This window comes from Hypanus sabinus, chromosome 4, assembly GCF_030144855.1.
Source record: "Hypanus sabinus isolate sHypSab1 chromosome 4, sHypSab1.hap1, whole genome shotgun sequence".
Lineage (NCBI taxonomy): Eukaryota > Metazoa > Chordata > Chondrichthyes > Myliobatiformes > Dasyatidae > Hypanus > Hypanus sabinus.
In genome coordinates this window covers 65,483,392-65,501,232 of record NC_082709.1, presented here as the reverse complement: position 1 = coordinate 65,501,232, position 17,841 = coordinate 65,483,392, and the positions used below count along the sequence as shown (strand labels likewise).

The 17,841-nt window shown below is 41.1% G+C and overlaps 1 protein-coding gene across 2 annotated transcripts in view; it reads left to right on the top strand.

The window, feature by feature from the left end:
* ino80db (INO80 complex subunit Db) overlaps positions 1–13,081 on the top strand; it is a 128,250-nt gene extending 115,169 nt beyond the window's left edge. For both annotated transcript variants that reach the window (XM_059967331.1, XM_059967332.1), the window contains exon 10: positions 1,605–13,081. In XM_059967331.1, coding sequence (XP_059823314.1) covers positions 1,605–2,713 — 1,109 coding nt within the window. In that variant the 3' untranslated portion in view covers positions 2,714–13,081. The remainder of the gene's footprint in view (positions 1–1,604) is intronic.
* Positions 13,082–17,841: the final 4,760 nt, after the last annotated feature.

Below are 17,841 nucleotides of genomic sequence, written 5' to 3'. Positions count from 1 at the left end.
TCAATGATAATTTCAAGGTGTGCAAGAAAGTAAGCTCCACCCCTTACATCAGTACATTCAAAATCTGCATTATAGGCAAACATTTGTTACAGTAATGTGGCATGAAAGTAGACCCTTCTGCCCAACTCATTCATGAGAGATGAGTCGTAACTATATCTGTCGGTCCAGTTGGTACATTCATGGCAAGAGTTTAACTTGGCTGATGGCATGGATCTCAGTAAGTTCTCTCAGTCCTGTGTTGTACCCAGTGACAAACGCATAGACACGTAGAACAGAAAAGTTATGTCCCAATCAGGCCACTATTTTATCCAGCTTCCCACAAGGGTTTGTGAGGTATGTGCATAATAGAGTCCAAATGAGTGAACATTTAAATGAATTGGCCTGAGGGTTATCTGCTGCCATGCCACTGTACAAATTCTTATTTACAAAGAAGCAACTTGAAATCTCTCCTAAGTTACACAGAGCAAGCCCCTTCAAACTCAAAATAGACTATGGACAGAAGGAAGGACATGCGCCTTTCAGAACAGAGGCCTTCCATGGTGCCTTACTGTTAATTAAATACTTATTTTGAAATGTACCTGGTATTCTAAATGTAGAAATAGCAAAAGGCAGTTTGTAAACAGTGACATTTTAGCAATGAAACATACATAGATCAGATTGTTTTTTAAGCTGTAATGGATAAAATCACTCTACCTCATGATCCAGCAAAGTATCAGGTTCATTATGAAACTACTGGAAGGTTGATCATGAGGATGCTGCATGTCTGGTGGGTACAAGCCTGTGGCTTTATAACATTAGATACAGTACTGGTAGACACAAGTCTGTTACTGTATGGCATGGGTATAGTATTGTTACAGGTCTGGGACTATTTATCACTAGCATATAATGACACAGTACAAGTGGATCAGGTTAGTTTCACAGATTGGTGTCTTAACACTGGGAAACAATGCTGGTGGGGAGAGGTTGGTGTATTAACACTGGGATTTAGTGCCTATAGTGACAGGTCTGTCTTTAACTGACCTGTGTGTATTGTGTACAATTCTGTTCACCCTTTTATGAAAGAATATTGAGGTTTTGAAGGGAGTCCATAAGAGGATTACCAGGGTGCTTGTCTGGATTAGAATACATGTGCTAAAAGGAGAGTTTAGACAAATATGGGTTGTACAGGACAGTTTTTTTCTTACAGAGAGTCATAGATGGATGGAATGAGGTGCAGGGATAATGGTGGAAGCAGATATGACGGTGGCATTGAACAGGCTGTGAGTCACAGGATTATGCAGAGATATTGCAGACAGAAGTTATTCTGTTTATTTTGGCATGGTGTTGGGCGCAGACATATTTTGCCTGTATCGTACTTTCTATGACGAAGTCAACTCCATATTTAACACTGGGTTAGAATACTGGTGGGTACAGGGGTCATTGTGTAACAGTGCTGGTGGGAGACGGCACCGCTCATGGTGGGGTGTGTTGTAGGGTTAATCGAAGGGTGCAGGGCCCTGAGATCAGTGCAAGCAAATACCATAGATCCATCTTCTCATTGTTTGTGTGCTTGTGTGGTATAACCTTCATGATTTAACCTGCCTGCTCTTGCTGGCACCTTACAGGTAAAAACGGCGAGCTGCTGCCTACGACGGAGGAGGCAGAGGAACTGGAGCGAGCGCTGGAGGCAGTGACCTCGTACACTGCCTCGCTGGAATGCCTGAGTTCAATCGGGGAGCTGGCGCACACAGATGGCGACGGTGACCAGGAGCTGTCAGGCAGAGGGATGGGCGTGTTTGTGGCCGCTGCCTCAGGGATCCCAGCCCTGGGAAGAGCAGTTAACAACGAGCTGGGAGACCTCCTGAACGGGCGCCTGTCCACCGAGAACTTCTCAAGCCTGGAGCTGGACGAGAATCTCCTACCCCCACCCTCGGCACTGCCCAGCCCGGCCAGTCAGGCGCAGGCCGCCTACACGTCACCGTCAGCAACGGGCTTGGCTGGCCTCGGGGAGCGGCTCTACCCACCTGCCCACTTCCACGGGCTACGGGCTGATTCCAGCCGTGCTTCGCCCCGGGCCCAGGTGCTGGGTAAGGCCGAGGAGCTGCTGACATCACGACCGCGCTGTGGAAGCGAGCATTCGCGCTCGTCACCCTATAGCAGCGAGCACGCCCCCTCACCCTACAGTGATCACGTGGGCTCACCGCCCCGCCCCCAGTCGTTCCCAGGCGATGGCCTGAGTGCACCATTCTCACCTGACGTCGCCTCTCTGCTGCCTGCTCACGTCCTGCCGGCTCAACTCGTCAACGCCCGGCCCCAGTGGGCCACCATCAGCCTGAGCGACCCAGCTACCTTCAGCAGCCTGGTGACGTCCGGGCCTGAGGGCCGCCTCCTCTCCACCTCGCTCTCCACCCCTCACTCGCCCTCCTCCTTCTCCAGTGCCACGGCGCCTGGCAACACCGTGCTCCTCAGCGGTCTGAGCCACGCCAGCTTTGGCGGCAACAGCGGCGGAGGAAGTGCAAACCTGGCACCCTCTTCACCTCCTGAGGTGTCGCCAGCCAAGCAGCCGCTGCCGCAGTTCAGCGCTGCCTTTGGCCCGCAGCTCGGCTCCCACAGCGGCATCCCCAAGGACGTTCAGCCCACTCACAGCTCAATCGCACCCCCCACAGGCTTCTCCGTAACTGTCTCCGCCACCAGCACGAACAATGCCACGGCTCCTTTCAGCCCCTCACAGTGAGTCTACGCTGGATCATCGAGCGAAACAAGACCAATCCGCCTCCTGCCTTGCAAGTGGGGGTTGACACGTTGCTCTGACTTCTTTGCCCATACTGGTGTCTTGGAGTTGAAAGATTATCAACTAGTTTTATTGCTTAAAAAATGCCTTCCCGTGTGGTGGTCGAAGGGGTAAATGTATCAGGAACCAAACTCTGCGAGAGCGTAAACTTACGACCAAGCAGAGATGCCAGTGATTCCTACCCTTAATGGTCAACAGAGCAAAAAATGATGAGTTATGCTCATTATTGTATTCAACCTTCCAAAAGGAACAAAAAAAAATGCCTTTGTAAAGATTTTTTTGAACGATAAACACAGATCTCTTTGCACACCCGTTCACTTAGTATACTTCTCTTCCATACTGAAATATTTGAGAAACCTGCCCCCATCATTGGCATCTCTGTGGCAAGCAGCATTTTAGCAAATCGGCAGCCAGACCACTGCAGCAGTTGCCTGTGGCAGAAACGGCAGGCAGATTCCAGAACTCTGCCAACCCTTTACCAGATATTGCCATTGCTTACCTGGATATTTTGCCAAGCAGCCACCAAGTTCAGGTAACTTCTTTCCACCTTACTAGGGCCTTGTGTTCTTTTTGAAAAGGGGATTGGTGACATTTCTCCCCTTTCCTTTTCAGGGCTAAAAGAGCTTAATACATTCAGTTTGAGTATATTTTTTATGTAAATACATTAGTACATTTTATGATGACATTACTTATCTATAAAACCATTAATGGCACACTGTTAAGTATCAAACTCAAGGTAGATGTTTGGCTCATTGAGGCTTTTTATATAATAAAATGGACACATACATACCACAGATGTATACACACAAAGTTGTAGATCAGGTGCCCATGGTCTCTGCACAGACATGCCCCAGCACTGCTGTGACATTTTCAAGCAAGGTGTAGAACTAACATCATTTTATTTGGTAAAATTCGATCCCGAAACAGTCTAAATTCTTCTGTGCGTGGACTACTAGCAAGCAAATCATTTCACTCAGCAAGGACACCAGGGCAGGTTTTATGAATGCCATGTTTGTTGAAGCTCCAACTCCCAGGCTCAAAGCCACAAAAAGGAGTTATCTTTGCCATCTAGCTGAGCATGGCACCTTTCTCCAAAAACACCTTTCACCTTCCCTCTGCAGATTTCTTTATGCCTGCCCTTTCTTGAAGTGGCATACAGACATTAAGGCATCAATTATTTTTGCTCCAGTTTGTACATTATTGTGAGTAGCCAGTCAGAGTTACCCTTCCCAAAATTGCAAGTGCTGCATCTGGATTAGACATAATCACAATATGAGATGTTCACTGAAGCTTTTGTTGCATTTTAGTTAGCTGGTAAAATAACCTTTGGTATTGGACAGAAAAGATAACGAATGTTTTTCTAGGGATGTTGTGGGGTTAGCTGGGGTGGATATATATTTCTTCCATTTACTGGGACCCTTAAAAGCAGGGCTTTTGAGGTGTCATCAGGTCCTTATCTGCTTCAAAGCACATGGAATCCAAATTTGCTCTCAAACTGATCTATTACTTTTAATGTTCTCTGTGGCAAGTTCATTTGCAGTCTCGGGGTGCTTATCCCTGGCTTCCAGAATTTAGTTGTTTATTCCACTGCCTCAAGACCTGCAAAAACAAACTTGGATGCAAGTGGCACAAAATAAAGCTAGCTAAACTGTGCCATCCACTGCTTTCTGCAATGCATCTAGTGTCTTCTAATGCCAAATATGTCAGATTTTTTGAGAGAAAGTTTATTTATGTTAAAGGCTTTGAATATGTATAAAATATATCCAGTGGACTATATGCGTGTGCATCTTGTAGAGTTTTTAAATAGTATACTACAATAGGGTTACCCCAGTTTTAACATCTTAAGTTAATCACATGTACACACTCACAAACACACAATATTGTATATAATATATATTGTATCTATTTACAAACTCCAATGCTATCTCCTTCCTTGATTGCAACACATCTAAATTAATTTCTGCTGCTTCTCTGTTAAACCCTGTTTGTTACTACACCATCCAATTCCCAAAGCACTGTTCCCTTGTGAATTTTCTGCTCTCTCAGAATTTCCCATCCGCTTAAAAAGTAGATAGAGACTGAAAGAGCAGGGAAGAGTTTCATTGAAACTTCTGATTTGAGGAGCCATCACCATGCATCTTGGAGAAGGTGTGCAGGATTCCAAGTTGGCGGTTATTTCTTTTTTTTTAATGCAGGTGACCTTGCTGCACATCCTATAACAGACCTGTGCCAAATATGTCTTGTGGAAGGTATATACATATATAAATAAAATAGATCATGCATTTCCAATATTCAGTTTTAATTTAAATACCTAAATTTAGTTAAACCTGATGCTGTCTCTCATCATGAAATATGCATTTTCATTATACTTAGTTGTTTACCTAATTGATTGCCATAATGAAGTGCTTTATTATTGTGTGTTGGTTTAAATCAAGTGAGATCTAGTTTAATAATGCTTTGTGTCAGATTTGGTAGGAGGGGAAGGAAGCAGTGAATTTTCACTGTTGCACTAGCATGGGACTAGCTCTGTTCAAGTGGTCCAGTTGCCTAGTAGGAGGAGAAAATTATGGGGGCTTTCTGCTGTCTGTTTCACATGAATGGACAGCTTAAAGCTTGTGAAGTAGAAAAGAGTCACATATGTAATTCTGGCTAACTGGTTTTACATTCCAGTTTGTTCTAGACATGGTATTCCTGTTTGAGTTGTGGCTGCGGGACTGGTGTGTGTGTTTATAAGACCATAAGAGATAGGAGCAGAATTGGGCCATTCAGCCCATCGAGTCTGCTCCACCATTCCATCATGGCTGGTTTATTATCCCCGTCAACCCATTTTCCTACCTTTTCACCATAATCGTGATGCCCTGACCAATCAAGAATGTATCAACCTCTGTTTTAAATGATTTGGCCACTACAGCCATATGTGGCAATGAATTCCTCATTCATCACCCTCTGCTAAAGAAATTCCTTTTCATCTCTGTCCTAAATTAACGTCCCTCTGTTCTGAGGCTATGCCCTCGGGTCCTAGACTCACTCACTATTGCAAATGTCCTTTCCACTTCCACTTTATCCAGGCCTTTCAATATTCAATTAGGTCCAGTGTCATTCTTCTAAACTCCAGAGAGTACAGACACAGAGCCATCAAATGCTCCTCATATGTTAACCCTTTCATTCCCAGAATAATTCTTGTGAACCTCCTCTGGACCCTCTCCAATGCCAGCATATCTTTTCTTAGTTAAATGGGCCCAAAACTGCTCATGATACTCCGTGCAGTCTGACCAAAGCCTTATAAAGCCCCAGCATTGCATCCTTGCTTTTATATTCTAGTCCTCTCAAAATGAATGCTAACATTGCATTTACCTTCCTTATCACTAACTCAACCTGCAAGTTAACCTTTAGAGAATCCTGCCCAAGGATTCCCAAGTGGGTTATTGCCAGCAGTAATTATTTCCAAGTGGGGAGCCATTTCATCAGAACCCTTTCTAACAATTCTGACAAAAATAAACAGTTCACAAGCTTCCTCAAATTCTGCTGGTGCATTTCTTACCACTAATCTACTGCTTTGATTCTGGTTGCTACTTAACCCCAGTCTGTAACCACATGTCTATCACTCCTTAGTCTGTGCCTCCTCCTCTGACCCCTTGGTCTGTGAGCTTCCCCATTCCTGAATAACAACCCCCCCCCCCCCACCCCTGGGTGTATTTATGCATTTCTTCAATCAACCCTCCTCCTTCCCCATTCTGTTAATTTTATTGTCTTCACCCTTTATCCTGTGTGTTTCTCTATCCTATTTCCTGGTGTGTGTATTTCGGTGCGGATTAATTCTGGGCTATTATATCCATTATGATGGAATATTATGCTATCATTAAATTCCATGTGTTTTGGTAAGACCACCACATAGCTATAGAATTAGGGTGGTTTTGATTTTCAGCCTACTACACTAGGAAACTGCTGCTATGACATAGGTTGGAATTGTGCTTTGAATCTTAATTCTGTGCAGCCTATTATTGGGATCATCAGCTAATTGTGCAATGTGTTAATGTGTTGGGACCAAGCCACCTCCCCATCCCCACAATGAAGTTCTTGGGCAGTAGTCCCACTCTTCCAGCTATTTGTCAGTGGCCCTTCTCTAACAATTTTCAGATTATCTTTGAATAAACTACGATCTTAAATTATTCCATAGCATTTTATCCTGACCTCTAGAAGAGCTCATTTTGGTTTGTGTACTGCTTCCTTGGTAGCTTAAAAGAAAGAAGTTATCCCTGGCTTTTTCTTAATCATTTTATTAAAATTAACACACACTTGCTTTACTGTTTCAGTTTCTATAACTCTAGGGCTGAATTTCATGTCTCTGAGAAAAGAAATATTTGGTTCTTGTTTCTTGTTGCCCTGAAATAAGTGGTGTTACCTGACACATTTAATAAGTAATGGTCCTTCCTCCAACATTCATTGTGTTCAAATCATTAAATTTCTTGCCCAGAAAAGAACCACCTACTTTTGTTGTCCAGTTTCAAACTGTGCAGTCTTGGTCCAGATGCATTCACTGAACATTCATCTTGTTCATTATTTAGCAGCACAGGTTGAAAGCTGTTTGCAAAATGAGAGGGGGAGATCTTTTGACAGAAGCTGTGATTGGCATGTGTGCACATCCTCAATGCTGATACAAGCAAAAGATTTACTCAAATATCCAATAGATGTGGTTCAGTCTGACAGACACAGTTGCCAATGGTAAGAGTGTGAGGATTAAGGAGTTACACGTTTGCCACACTATGCTGTAACATTGTACCACTGTGCTTCCACTTTCAGGCTTATGGAAAGAAATTGGATGAGTAGACTTGCTTTAAACAGAAATGATGCAGCATTGAACTACATTTAATATGGAAATTATAGCAACTCTTATCTGGATTTCTAACTTCTGAAATCCATGTTAGTGCCCTAAACAGCTTTCATTGTATGAAGTTCAGCTTATTTTCCCATTTTAAGCATTGGTCCTTCTGCTTTGTTCTGCCCACTTCCATGATCAGCTTGCACAGTTTTCAAAAAGCTCGGTGGGCCTTATGTTCCCTCTGTTTGCTCAGGTAATGTTGCTGAAGTGGTCCCAGATGTTACCAAAAGCTCCTCTAACACCTGACTCCATGCTTTGGTTGAATTGATACATGGCATTTACGGGAATGATTTAGTTCAGAGATCATGGGGAAGTGTTATGTCACGAGGTTAACTCATATCGCCCATACCTTTGAGATACCAATGAATTTGTAAACAAGGCCAGAATTATTTTTTGCTCAGATTGAACTATTCACAAGACCTTTCCTGATATCATTAAATGGGTCTGATACTGGCTTCCCTTTTACCAATCAGTCCCCCTTTTTGTTGAGGATTACGATCAAACTTGAAATTTTGCTGCATGGTTACCTTACCTATTAGCATCTTCTAGTTGTTTTATTTGCCTTGTACCCATTGCCTGCCAGTAAGTAGTAGTTTCATTTGCCCAAATGTCATAACTTGGATGCTCTTTGTTTTCCCTTTGATCAAGAGGTTCCAGGCACAGCATGGCAAAACTCAGCTGAATAATTTCCTCCCAGCATTCTATTATAAAACCACATGTTGGGTCAGAGAACATTACAGCAAGCCAGCTCCTAGCTTGACTACATATTCACAAGGGATTCTACAGATGCTAAAGGAACTCAGCAGGTCAGGCAGTATCTATGGACATCATCGGGCCAGTCCTGATGAAGGGTCTCTGCCTGAGATATTAGCTGTTCATTTCCCTTCATAGACGCAGCCTGATCTGCTGAATTACTCCAGGATTTTGTGTGTGTGTCTGTTGGTCACATATTGGTTTGCATTGAAAGCTAGGAAAAAACTCTGTTGGATGATTTTGAGTACCTGGTGTTTTGAAAGGCCAAGAATAAAGTCTTAGCCAATTTGGAGTGATTTATTTATAAATATAAGCAATGAGCTTTGAGTTATTATCAACTAGTGTGAATCATTTGAAGTACACGACAAGGCCACTCAGATGTTGGAATGGAGTGGGTAATCCCAGCAGTTAAAGCAAAATTCTGGAACTGAATTCCCAAACACATGCTACCCAAAGAAGTGAATCGAAGAACTTCATAGGAAAAAAGCCATACTGAGTTTCAGTCAACACTTGGTCAGAAAATAACCTTTACCATCCATCTTTGAAAAGGATCTTTATATTAATTGCAGGACTCAGCACTACAATGATTTCTCCTTTTAGTTGTTATTTTTTCATGCATGATTGTTATAATCTCAGGCTTGTCAAAGCACAATGACTTGTGTTTTTGTGCACGCAACTGTTTTCAGTCTTGTTTGTAGTGCAAACTGAGCAGATTTGTGACAAGGAATATTTAATATTGGGATGAACTGTAGAGATGGTAGATAGTGAGCAAGGGGTTAGCTAGTAACTCTTTGCCTTTAGGACAGGATCACACTTCATTCTGATAAAGACCCCCTCTATAAGGTGCTTGGTTTTTACAGTGAGCTTAAAACAACTTGGCTTAAGATCAAACTCAGTCAGATAAAAGTCCTCCTTGATATGTCAGTGATGATAAATCTGATTCTGATTGCAGTTTGGTCTACTTTCCAAAGACAGAAAAAGCCACCCCCACAATCTCTGAACAAGAATGTCCCATCAGGATGTAGCAGGCTTATAAATATTTATAAACAGTATGAGCAAAAGTTAGTAACAAGTGAAACACTTTTAATAGTAAAACAAATGCACTGTTGAGTTGCAATCCAGCATTTGAATCATACTGTACCACACTCTGATCAGGCAATAATCTTCAGATCAAGGTAACTGACTCAATATTTAATTGAGACTTCACGTTTTAAAAGGAACTTCTACCCTGCTGTGTAAAAGGAAAGAAATGCAGATACATTGAATGTTGACTGCATTTAACAAGCAGCTGATCACGGAGACATGGGTCATTGTGTGACTGTAACGTAGCCTGATCTTTGCAGCATACAGATTGGCTTGAGGATTTACTGCTGTCGTAAGCCCATCACTTCTTGTGAGTAGGACTTACTTTTCCAGTGGACTAGATGGCCCTGTTGTTTTTATTGGAAAAAATTTGGACCGGGATAGCATATACAGATTGACTCACAGTTGTCGCTTGTCCCTGACAAGTTTGTATGGTGTAACTTTGAAATAGAAAGGAACTGAATGAATACAAACTATAATGTTCTAAAGGTAAATCCCAAGTTGATAAATGTCTATTTTAATACTTCCAGCTCTTGGACCAGGTGTCAATTCACAGGTTGTTGGAGTTCTTTTGTTTCTTTTAGGCATCACAACATTTACTCTCTTTTGCCATATATATTAATAGCAGTGTGTCAGCTGCAGGTTAACAAAAGAATTTACAGTAAAAAATCTATTTTCTATCAGAGTCTACTTTAACAGAGGCAATATGAACTGCAGTAATTAGAGCTACAGCAAAGTTTCACAACAAACGTAAAGTTATTTCTCTAGCAACATACAGTGAATGGTGGGTAGTTTCATATATTATCAATGTATACGATGTCAGTCAAATCACCTACTGTAGTGTCTCCAAGCATAGGTGACAAGGAAATAAGTCTCACATCTTTACTCTGCCCCAGACTTAACGTTATTACTATTGTAGTTTTTTAATAATCTACATAAGGGCAATCTTCATTTTGTTCATAACCTGAATGGGATGACCTGGTAATTTATCCTTTTATTGACAGTGAAAGTCATTGCTTTCTCTAATTGTATATTTATTGATTTCTCAATGAAACCCTTTTTAGAACTTTAAAAAAGTTCAAAGCAAGTGATGCTGAGTGATAGATTCTTAATTTTCATACATATATATATATAAAAAATTTATAATATCTTATTTCTTATTAGGAGGAAAAGGGGAAGGCCTGTATGTTAAGCTTGTACATTGAGCATAAACATAAAGCCATCCTGACATTTTCCTCTTATGTTCTCAGGTTTAATATATTAAAAAATATAGGCAGGGAGGAGAGAATAGAAGACAGTTAGCAATGAGAGAATTATTTTTAATTCCACTTTTATTAGAATTTTGCAGGAGCTAAATGCCTAACATCCAGAGATGGTCTGTTTAAAAAGCAGCAGGAACAGAACAAGAACATAGAAGCTGATTTCTTATGGATGTTAATGGATGTATAGACTTGTGGGATTTCTCTTGTGATGTGCCACACTTTTGGCACAATAGTTGCCAGCTTCTCTTGTTGTTTTACTATCTTAAACCGAGGCAGCAATGGTTATTATGGATAAGCTATAGAGACCAAGTTAGAAGCACAAGTAGCCTGTGTTTTATATCACTTTCCCAACCGTGCACTGTACTTGGTGGGAATACTGTCTGCTCAGTAAGTCACAGGTATGGGAATACTTGTGCACAGCTCTGTGAAACTTCCAGTGATGTTTTTTGTGATTTAAGGGCATGTAGTGGCAATAACACAAGTTGTATTTTATATAAAGTTGTGCATATAATTTTTAAAACAATAAGCTTACAACTCACTAGAAGTAGATTTAACCAAACTCTAGAAATGTGTGTATGCAGATTAATTTGAGAGGCCTGGATTGTGTGACCTTTACCTCTTTCTCAAGCCCTTTTCCTTTACTAACCCTATATTAGAGGTCTCATCAGGGTTTGAAAATGTCACCCTCGAGAAAGGTTGTATTAAGGTGGAGACCCACTACTTGTAATCTCACTGTGCGTCTTCCTATCTTGACCTTTGAATGAGGTATGGTGTCATCACTGTGTGTGTGTGTGTGTGTGTGTGTGTGTGTGTGTGTGTATACAGGTGTGCATGTCCATACAGATGAAAGAACTCCCTCCATTTATATCCTGGGCCCCACTGCCTCTTAATTCAATGTCCAGAACTAGGTTCTTTGAATTAGGGAGAATCCTTCTGGATCCATGGAAATTACATCATAGTTTGTAGTTTCACTGCTGTACAGAGAGTAATGTCCCTGAAGGCAAGCCTGTGCATATAAATTGGATGTGACTCATGCTGGACATGTATTTTTTTAAGATTAGCTGGCCAAGCAACAAAGGCATCAGTAAAGCTTTTACTGTATCAACTAAAACAAAAGTTAGTGTTTCTAATTTTTAAATGGAAATTATCACTAATCCCCCAAAGTAAACTTTCATAAAGAAGAACTTTTGAGGTGAGCTGTGGAACATGGATAACAGTTGTTAATCTATAATCCATAGTTTTCTAAACTGAATTCCTGGAGCGAAAAAGAAATCTCACTTGGGTTATCAGCTAGTTAGCTCTAATCAGACAAACGTTCAAAAAAATCCAACTTAAAAATTTGCAGCAACTTTTGGATTCCGTGCACCTTCTGTCCTTTGGATGTCAGGAACCTGTGCAGGAGTCAAAAAAGCAAACAGCATGTTATGCTAAAATAATCTGAACAAGAACAGGAATGGCTGGAAGTATTCAAACCCCATTTAGACTGAGAATAGTTCCCACCCTGCAATCTTCTGAAGGTCCTCAATAACATGCAGGCAGACTTCCATGTGCTTCTATCATTTATCTCAAAGCACTTAATTGTATTTTCAATGTTTCAAAACAAATGTGGGAAAACATCATTAAAAATGATGCTGATCCCTCATTCCTCTGAAGGAATGACATTTCAAATGATTTGTGCTAACAGGGATTGGTGATTACAGGTTTCATTTGATGCATCGTGCTCTCTTATGCCTCTTATTATGCATTTAAAAGGGCAATATTCTTTGAAAGCACTCAACATCCCTAGGACACATTGTAATTCTGGCTGGGAGAGAAGAAAATAAAATATTTAAAATCACTAATATTTCAATGCGTAGCGTATCCAAAAGAAAATTTCTATTCCACCATCCTGCCCTGACTGTACTTGGTATTTGCCACAAAGTGCCCAGTTTAAAATCTCATCTGCTCACATTATTGTTATAATCCCAGCTCCACAAATGGTTTATATCAGGGACTTTATGGCAAAAGAATACAGCACGTGGAAAAATACAACAGTCCTACAAAATGATTCAGCATACAAAAACAGAAGAGGTGGCTCCAATTTCTTATACTCAATGAATGTACTGTATTTCTGTTTTTAAATGATAGGGCGAGCTAATAATTAAATTAGTCACCTTTTGTTATTGTCCTTGTTTAATTTGTTTAAGGTATTTTTTGTATACAAAAGTTTACATTTTTTATGTATATTTTTCTGTGTACAAACTATGTAATATGTGTATAAACACTGTATGTAATATCTGTATATAGTGTGATAAATGATCTTTGTTTGAATGTATAAATAAAAACTTGCTGTGAAGAAAATTCAAATCACATTAATACATTACCAATCCCTTGTCCTTTTCACAATAGTAAAATACCTCAAAGCACTTCAGGGCACACAGAAAATTTGGCAGCAAATCGGTTGTTAACAGATATAGGAGAAGCGTCTTGAAAGAAGGAAGAGGTAAAAGGAGTGAATTCTAGAAAGTGAAGTGTTAGAAACTGCAGGCAAAGACGATGGTTAGGCAAATAAATATAGATGTGTAAGAGAACATAAACAATAAAAAGTTAGGAAAGTTCTAACTTGACCTGGACTTAACTTAGATTTTAACTTTGATCTTTACAGTGCAATATGTGAGATTGACACATCTTTAACATTATAGTCATGACTTATTAAAGAACCTCTGGCTGTAAAAACTCTGTAGATGTCCCACGAACATGAAAAGGGCAGCATTTGACTTAATTCCTCCTTCAAACCCAAGATTTTTGCTCCTCCATTGGTCCTGATGATGTTTCCTAGAATCCTGCACCTTGTGTTTGCTGTTTGCACTGCTTTCCACCCTTGCCACTGCCTCTTACCCCCCTCCCATACACACTGCTACCTAAGCTCTTTAAAGCGGTTTTAAAACTTTTTAAAACCTTCAAATAGGTAAGTTTTTAAAGTATTTCAAACTATATTCTTCCTGTAAATTAGAATTTATTATACTTTATCAGTTTGCTTAAAAATTTAAGTTAGCAGCCTCATTTAAATAAGTTGGGGTTCAATACTTTGGGATGTGTGAATTTGGTGCAGCAGGAAGCCCCTTGAATCAGCTCCCCATTTAATAAGCTCATAATTGATCTAACTTCGACTCTGCATTCCTCTACCGTATTGCTTTTCAAGAATCGATAATTTCCCTTTACTTTAAAAATATTCAATTACTGCTCCTATTGCCCTTTGAGGGAGAGAGTTTAAAAGACTGTCGACCTCTGAGCAGGGGATTGGCTCATTTCTGCCTAAAACAGATATTTCTTATTTTTAAACACTGCTCCACGAATTCTAGATTTTACAAAAGGAAAATGACCTCTCGGCCTCTTAGCTCAGTATGTTTGCCTTTTGCCTCTGGACTGGGTGAGCAGGACGTTGCAGGCGCTGCGATCTGTCTTCCAATTTGTCTCGTGTGGGAGCAGATGGCTACAGGTGAGAGAATTCATTTCAGTTTAGAAATACAACTGGCTACCACTAAGTGGCGCTGTTTTCCTGTGTAACAAGTGCAGGACCTGCAGTGCAGCAATCCCTTCGTCAATGAAAGCCACAAGCAGGCAGAAGTTACTAATCATGCATCATTAAGGTAAGCTCCTTAAACCCCTCTAAAGTAGGATGCCGATTTTAGTAGAGGAAGCATGCAATTAAAATTGTAAATTACAGAGCACAGCATAGTAATGAGGCTCTCCTCATTTTTTTTCCACAGTTGCGTTTTGTTGCTCTAACATTGTGAACCAAATACAGAAGTGTTTTGGTCTTCAATCACGAATGGTAAAGGGCTGCAGGCTTGGCTCATTCAATTTTATCTGACCGGAATGGAAATGATCCGGGTTAATCCTCTTTGTAAAGGTTATTGTTCTGAAAGCAGGGAGCACCTGCGATTAATAGTTCATTCTCAGGCTGTGCAGTCTCTCCACTTGCGATTCATAGATTGATACTCCAGAAAATGAGCCACTCATCCCATCACGTCTGTGTTGGCTCTTTGAAGAACCTATTCAGGCCATTATATCTATGACTGCTTTTTGAAAGAGCTTTTCAATTACTTTCCTGTGTGTCCCTCCCTCCTCAAATTTTAGTCCTTTTGCAAAAGGTCTGTAATGTTTTCCCAATTTTCAAGTGTTTATCCAGTTGACTATTGATGGTGACCGTTGAATCTGCTTCTGTCATCCATTCAGATGACATATTCGCAATCATTGCAACTCACTCCACTACCAGATTGTTTTCTCCTTAAATGCTTTTTCAGATACATTTATTTACATTGAAACATGCAGTGAGATGCATCATTTGCATTAATAACCAACACAACCTAAGGATGTGCAACCCGCAAGTGTCACCAACATTCCAAATCACCTTAAATCTATATGTCCTTGTGACTCCCAGGTCAGAAATGTTCTTCACCAAGCTCTTTTACAAATATGAGCATCTCTTATGACATCTGCGACTTTCTGTGGAATTCCATAAGACACGAGCAGAATTAGGTCATTCAGCCCATGGGTGTTTCTGTGGTTGGCAATCAGTGGTGACTGGCGTGCCACAGGGGTCAGTGCAGGGCATGCAACTGTTCATGGTATACATCATTTATGTGGAAAAGGGGACCGAGTGTGTAGTGTATCTAAGTTTTCTGATGAGACTAAATTGAGTGGAAAAGCAAATTGTGCAGAGGATACAGAGAGATATAGATAGGATAAAGTGAGTGGGCAATGGTCTGGCAGATGGAATACAATCTTGGTAAATGCAAGATCATTCACTTTGGAAGAAGAAGTGGAAGAGCGGATTATTATTTACATGGTAAAAGATTGCAGCATGCTGCTGTGTAGAGGGACTTGGGAGTGCTTGTGCATGAATCACAAAAGGTTGGTTTGCAGGTGCAGCAGGCTGTCAAACAAACAAATGGAATGTTAGCCATTGCTGGAGGGATTGAATTTAACAGCAGGGAGGTTATGCTGCAACTGTACAAGGTACTGTGTGCAATTCTGGTCTCCTTACTTGAGGAAGGATATACTGGCCTTGGAAGCGGAGCAGAAGAGGTTTATCAAGTTGATTCCAGAGATGAGGGGGTTAGACTATGAGGAGAGATGGAGCCACCTGTACTCTCTGGGATTCAGAAGAATGAGAGGAGATCTTATAGAAATGTATAAAATTATAAAAGGAATAGATAAAATAGAGGCAGAAAAGTTGTTTCCACTGGTAGGTGAGATTAGAACTTGGGGACATAGCCTCAAGATTTGGGGGAGTAGATTTAGGACAGAGGTGAGTTTGAACTGCTTTTCCCAGAGAGGTGAATCTATGGAATTCTCTGCCCAATTGAGCAGTGGAGGCTACCTTAGTAAATATACTTAATATAAGGTTGGATAGATTTTTACGAAGTAGGGAAATTAAAGGTTATGGGGAAAAGGCAGGTAGGTGGAGATCTATGGTCAGATCAGCCATGATATTATTGAATGGCAGAGCAGGCTCAACGGGCTAGATGGCCTACTCCTGCTCCTATTTCTTATGTTCTTATGTTATGTTCCTAAAAGAATCCAGTAACCTACTCAGTTCATGGGGAAATTGGGGATGGGAGAGAAATGCGGGTTTTGCGAGTATTATAAGAAGCTAGATTAGGCACCTGGAAGTACATGCTGCAGCTTTAAAGCAAAGTAATGCAGAGGCAGGCAACTGCAGTAAACTGAGAAACCAGGAGCTGCTTTAGAGACAATGTGGAGAGGGAGGTGTCTGTGGATGATCTCTCAGTCAGATAAACAGGAAGAAGCAGGGGAAGGAAATTTATTTAAGAAGGAATGCAGAAAAGATAGAAGGATAAAAGGGGTGATGGGACAAGTGATGAAACCAGAAGTGGGTGTTATGGGGAAGAAGCATGGAACGGTGAAATGAACCTTGAACCTCAGCTAATTTCAAAAGGCTGACTCAGAAATACTGGGCTGATTACTTATCAACAACATTCATCTATGAGTCCTTAGAATGTGATGTGATATCCTTAAGGTGTGCTATTAAACCTGATTCCTGACTGTTGTAATGGAAAGTTGTGGGTACGGTTGTTCTGGAACAATTGAACCAGATGTTGAAGCCAGAAGGTTGTAGGTTGCTGAAGAGGGAATGGCACAGCACAAGGTCATGGTCATGAGAGGTGGCACAGCTGGTAAAGCCATTGCCTCACAGGGCCAGAGATTTGGGTTTGATCCTGATCGCCAGAGCTGTCTGGAGATTGCAGCTGCCTATGATGACGTGGGTTTCTACTGGGTGCTCTGGTTTCCTCCCACATTAACTGCCCACTGAGAGTGGTCCCAAATGTGTAGATGAGCAGAGTCTGAGGGGCATTGAAGGGAATGTGGAGAGAAGAAAGGGTGGTTAATTTGGGATTGGTGGAAACCCATGGTGCAGATCTGAACCTCAAGGGGCCCTTGCACGCCCCTTTCTTTCTTCACTCTGCCTTTGTGGACGGTCCATCCCAAACGTTTCAATATTGTCTTCTTTTAACTTGTCAAGTGAAGTTTATTATCATTTAACAATATACATGTATGTAACATATATAACCATATAATATATATTGAAATTAGACAATGTTTCTCTGAACCAGAGTGTAAAGCACAGTATTACACATAACACACGATAACTTATGAAGGCAAGGATAAAATCTACAAATGAACCATATACAAATAACAAACTAAAGTGCATCAATATTAAATATTGTAAGGTACGGAACAGATTAACCAGTGACACTTCAAATGCGATGCGGCCGGGAATTCAAAAGCCTAATTGCCTAGGGAAGAAACTGTTTCTCATCCTGACCGTTCTTGTCTTGATGCATCATAGTCTCCTGCCTGATGGTAGAAAGTCAAAGAGAATGCTAGATGGATGGGTGAGATCCTTAATAATACTGAGGGCCTTGCATATGCCGCGCTCCTATAAATGTCCCCAATGTATGGTAGGGAGACCCTTATGATCCTCTCAGCTGTTCTGACAGTAGGGACTTCTGGTCCAATGCTTGACTGCTCCCATACCAGATGCAGATGCAGCTTGTCAGGATGCTCTCAATAGTGCTCCTGTAATA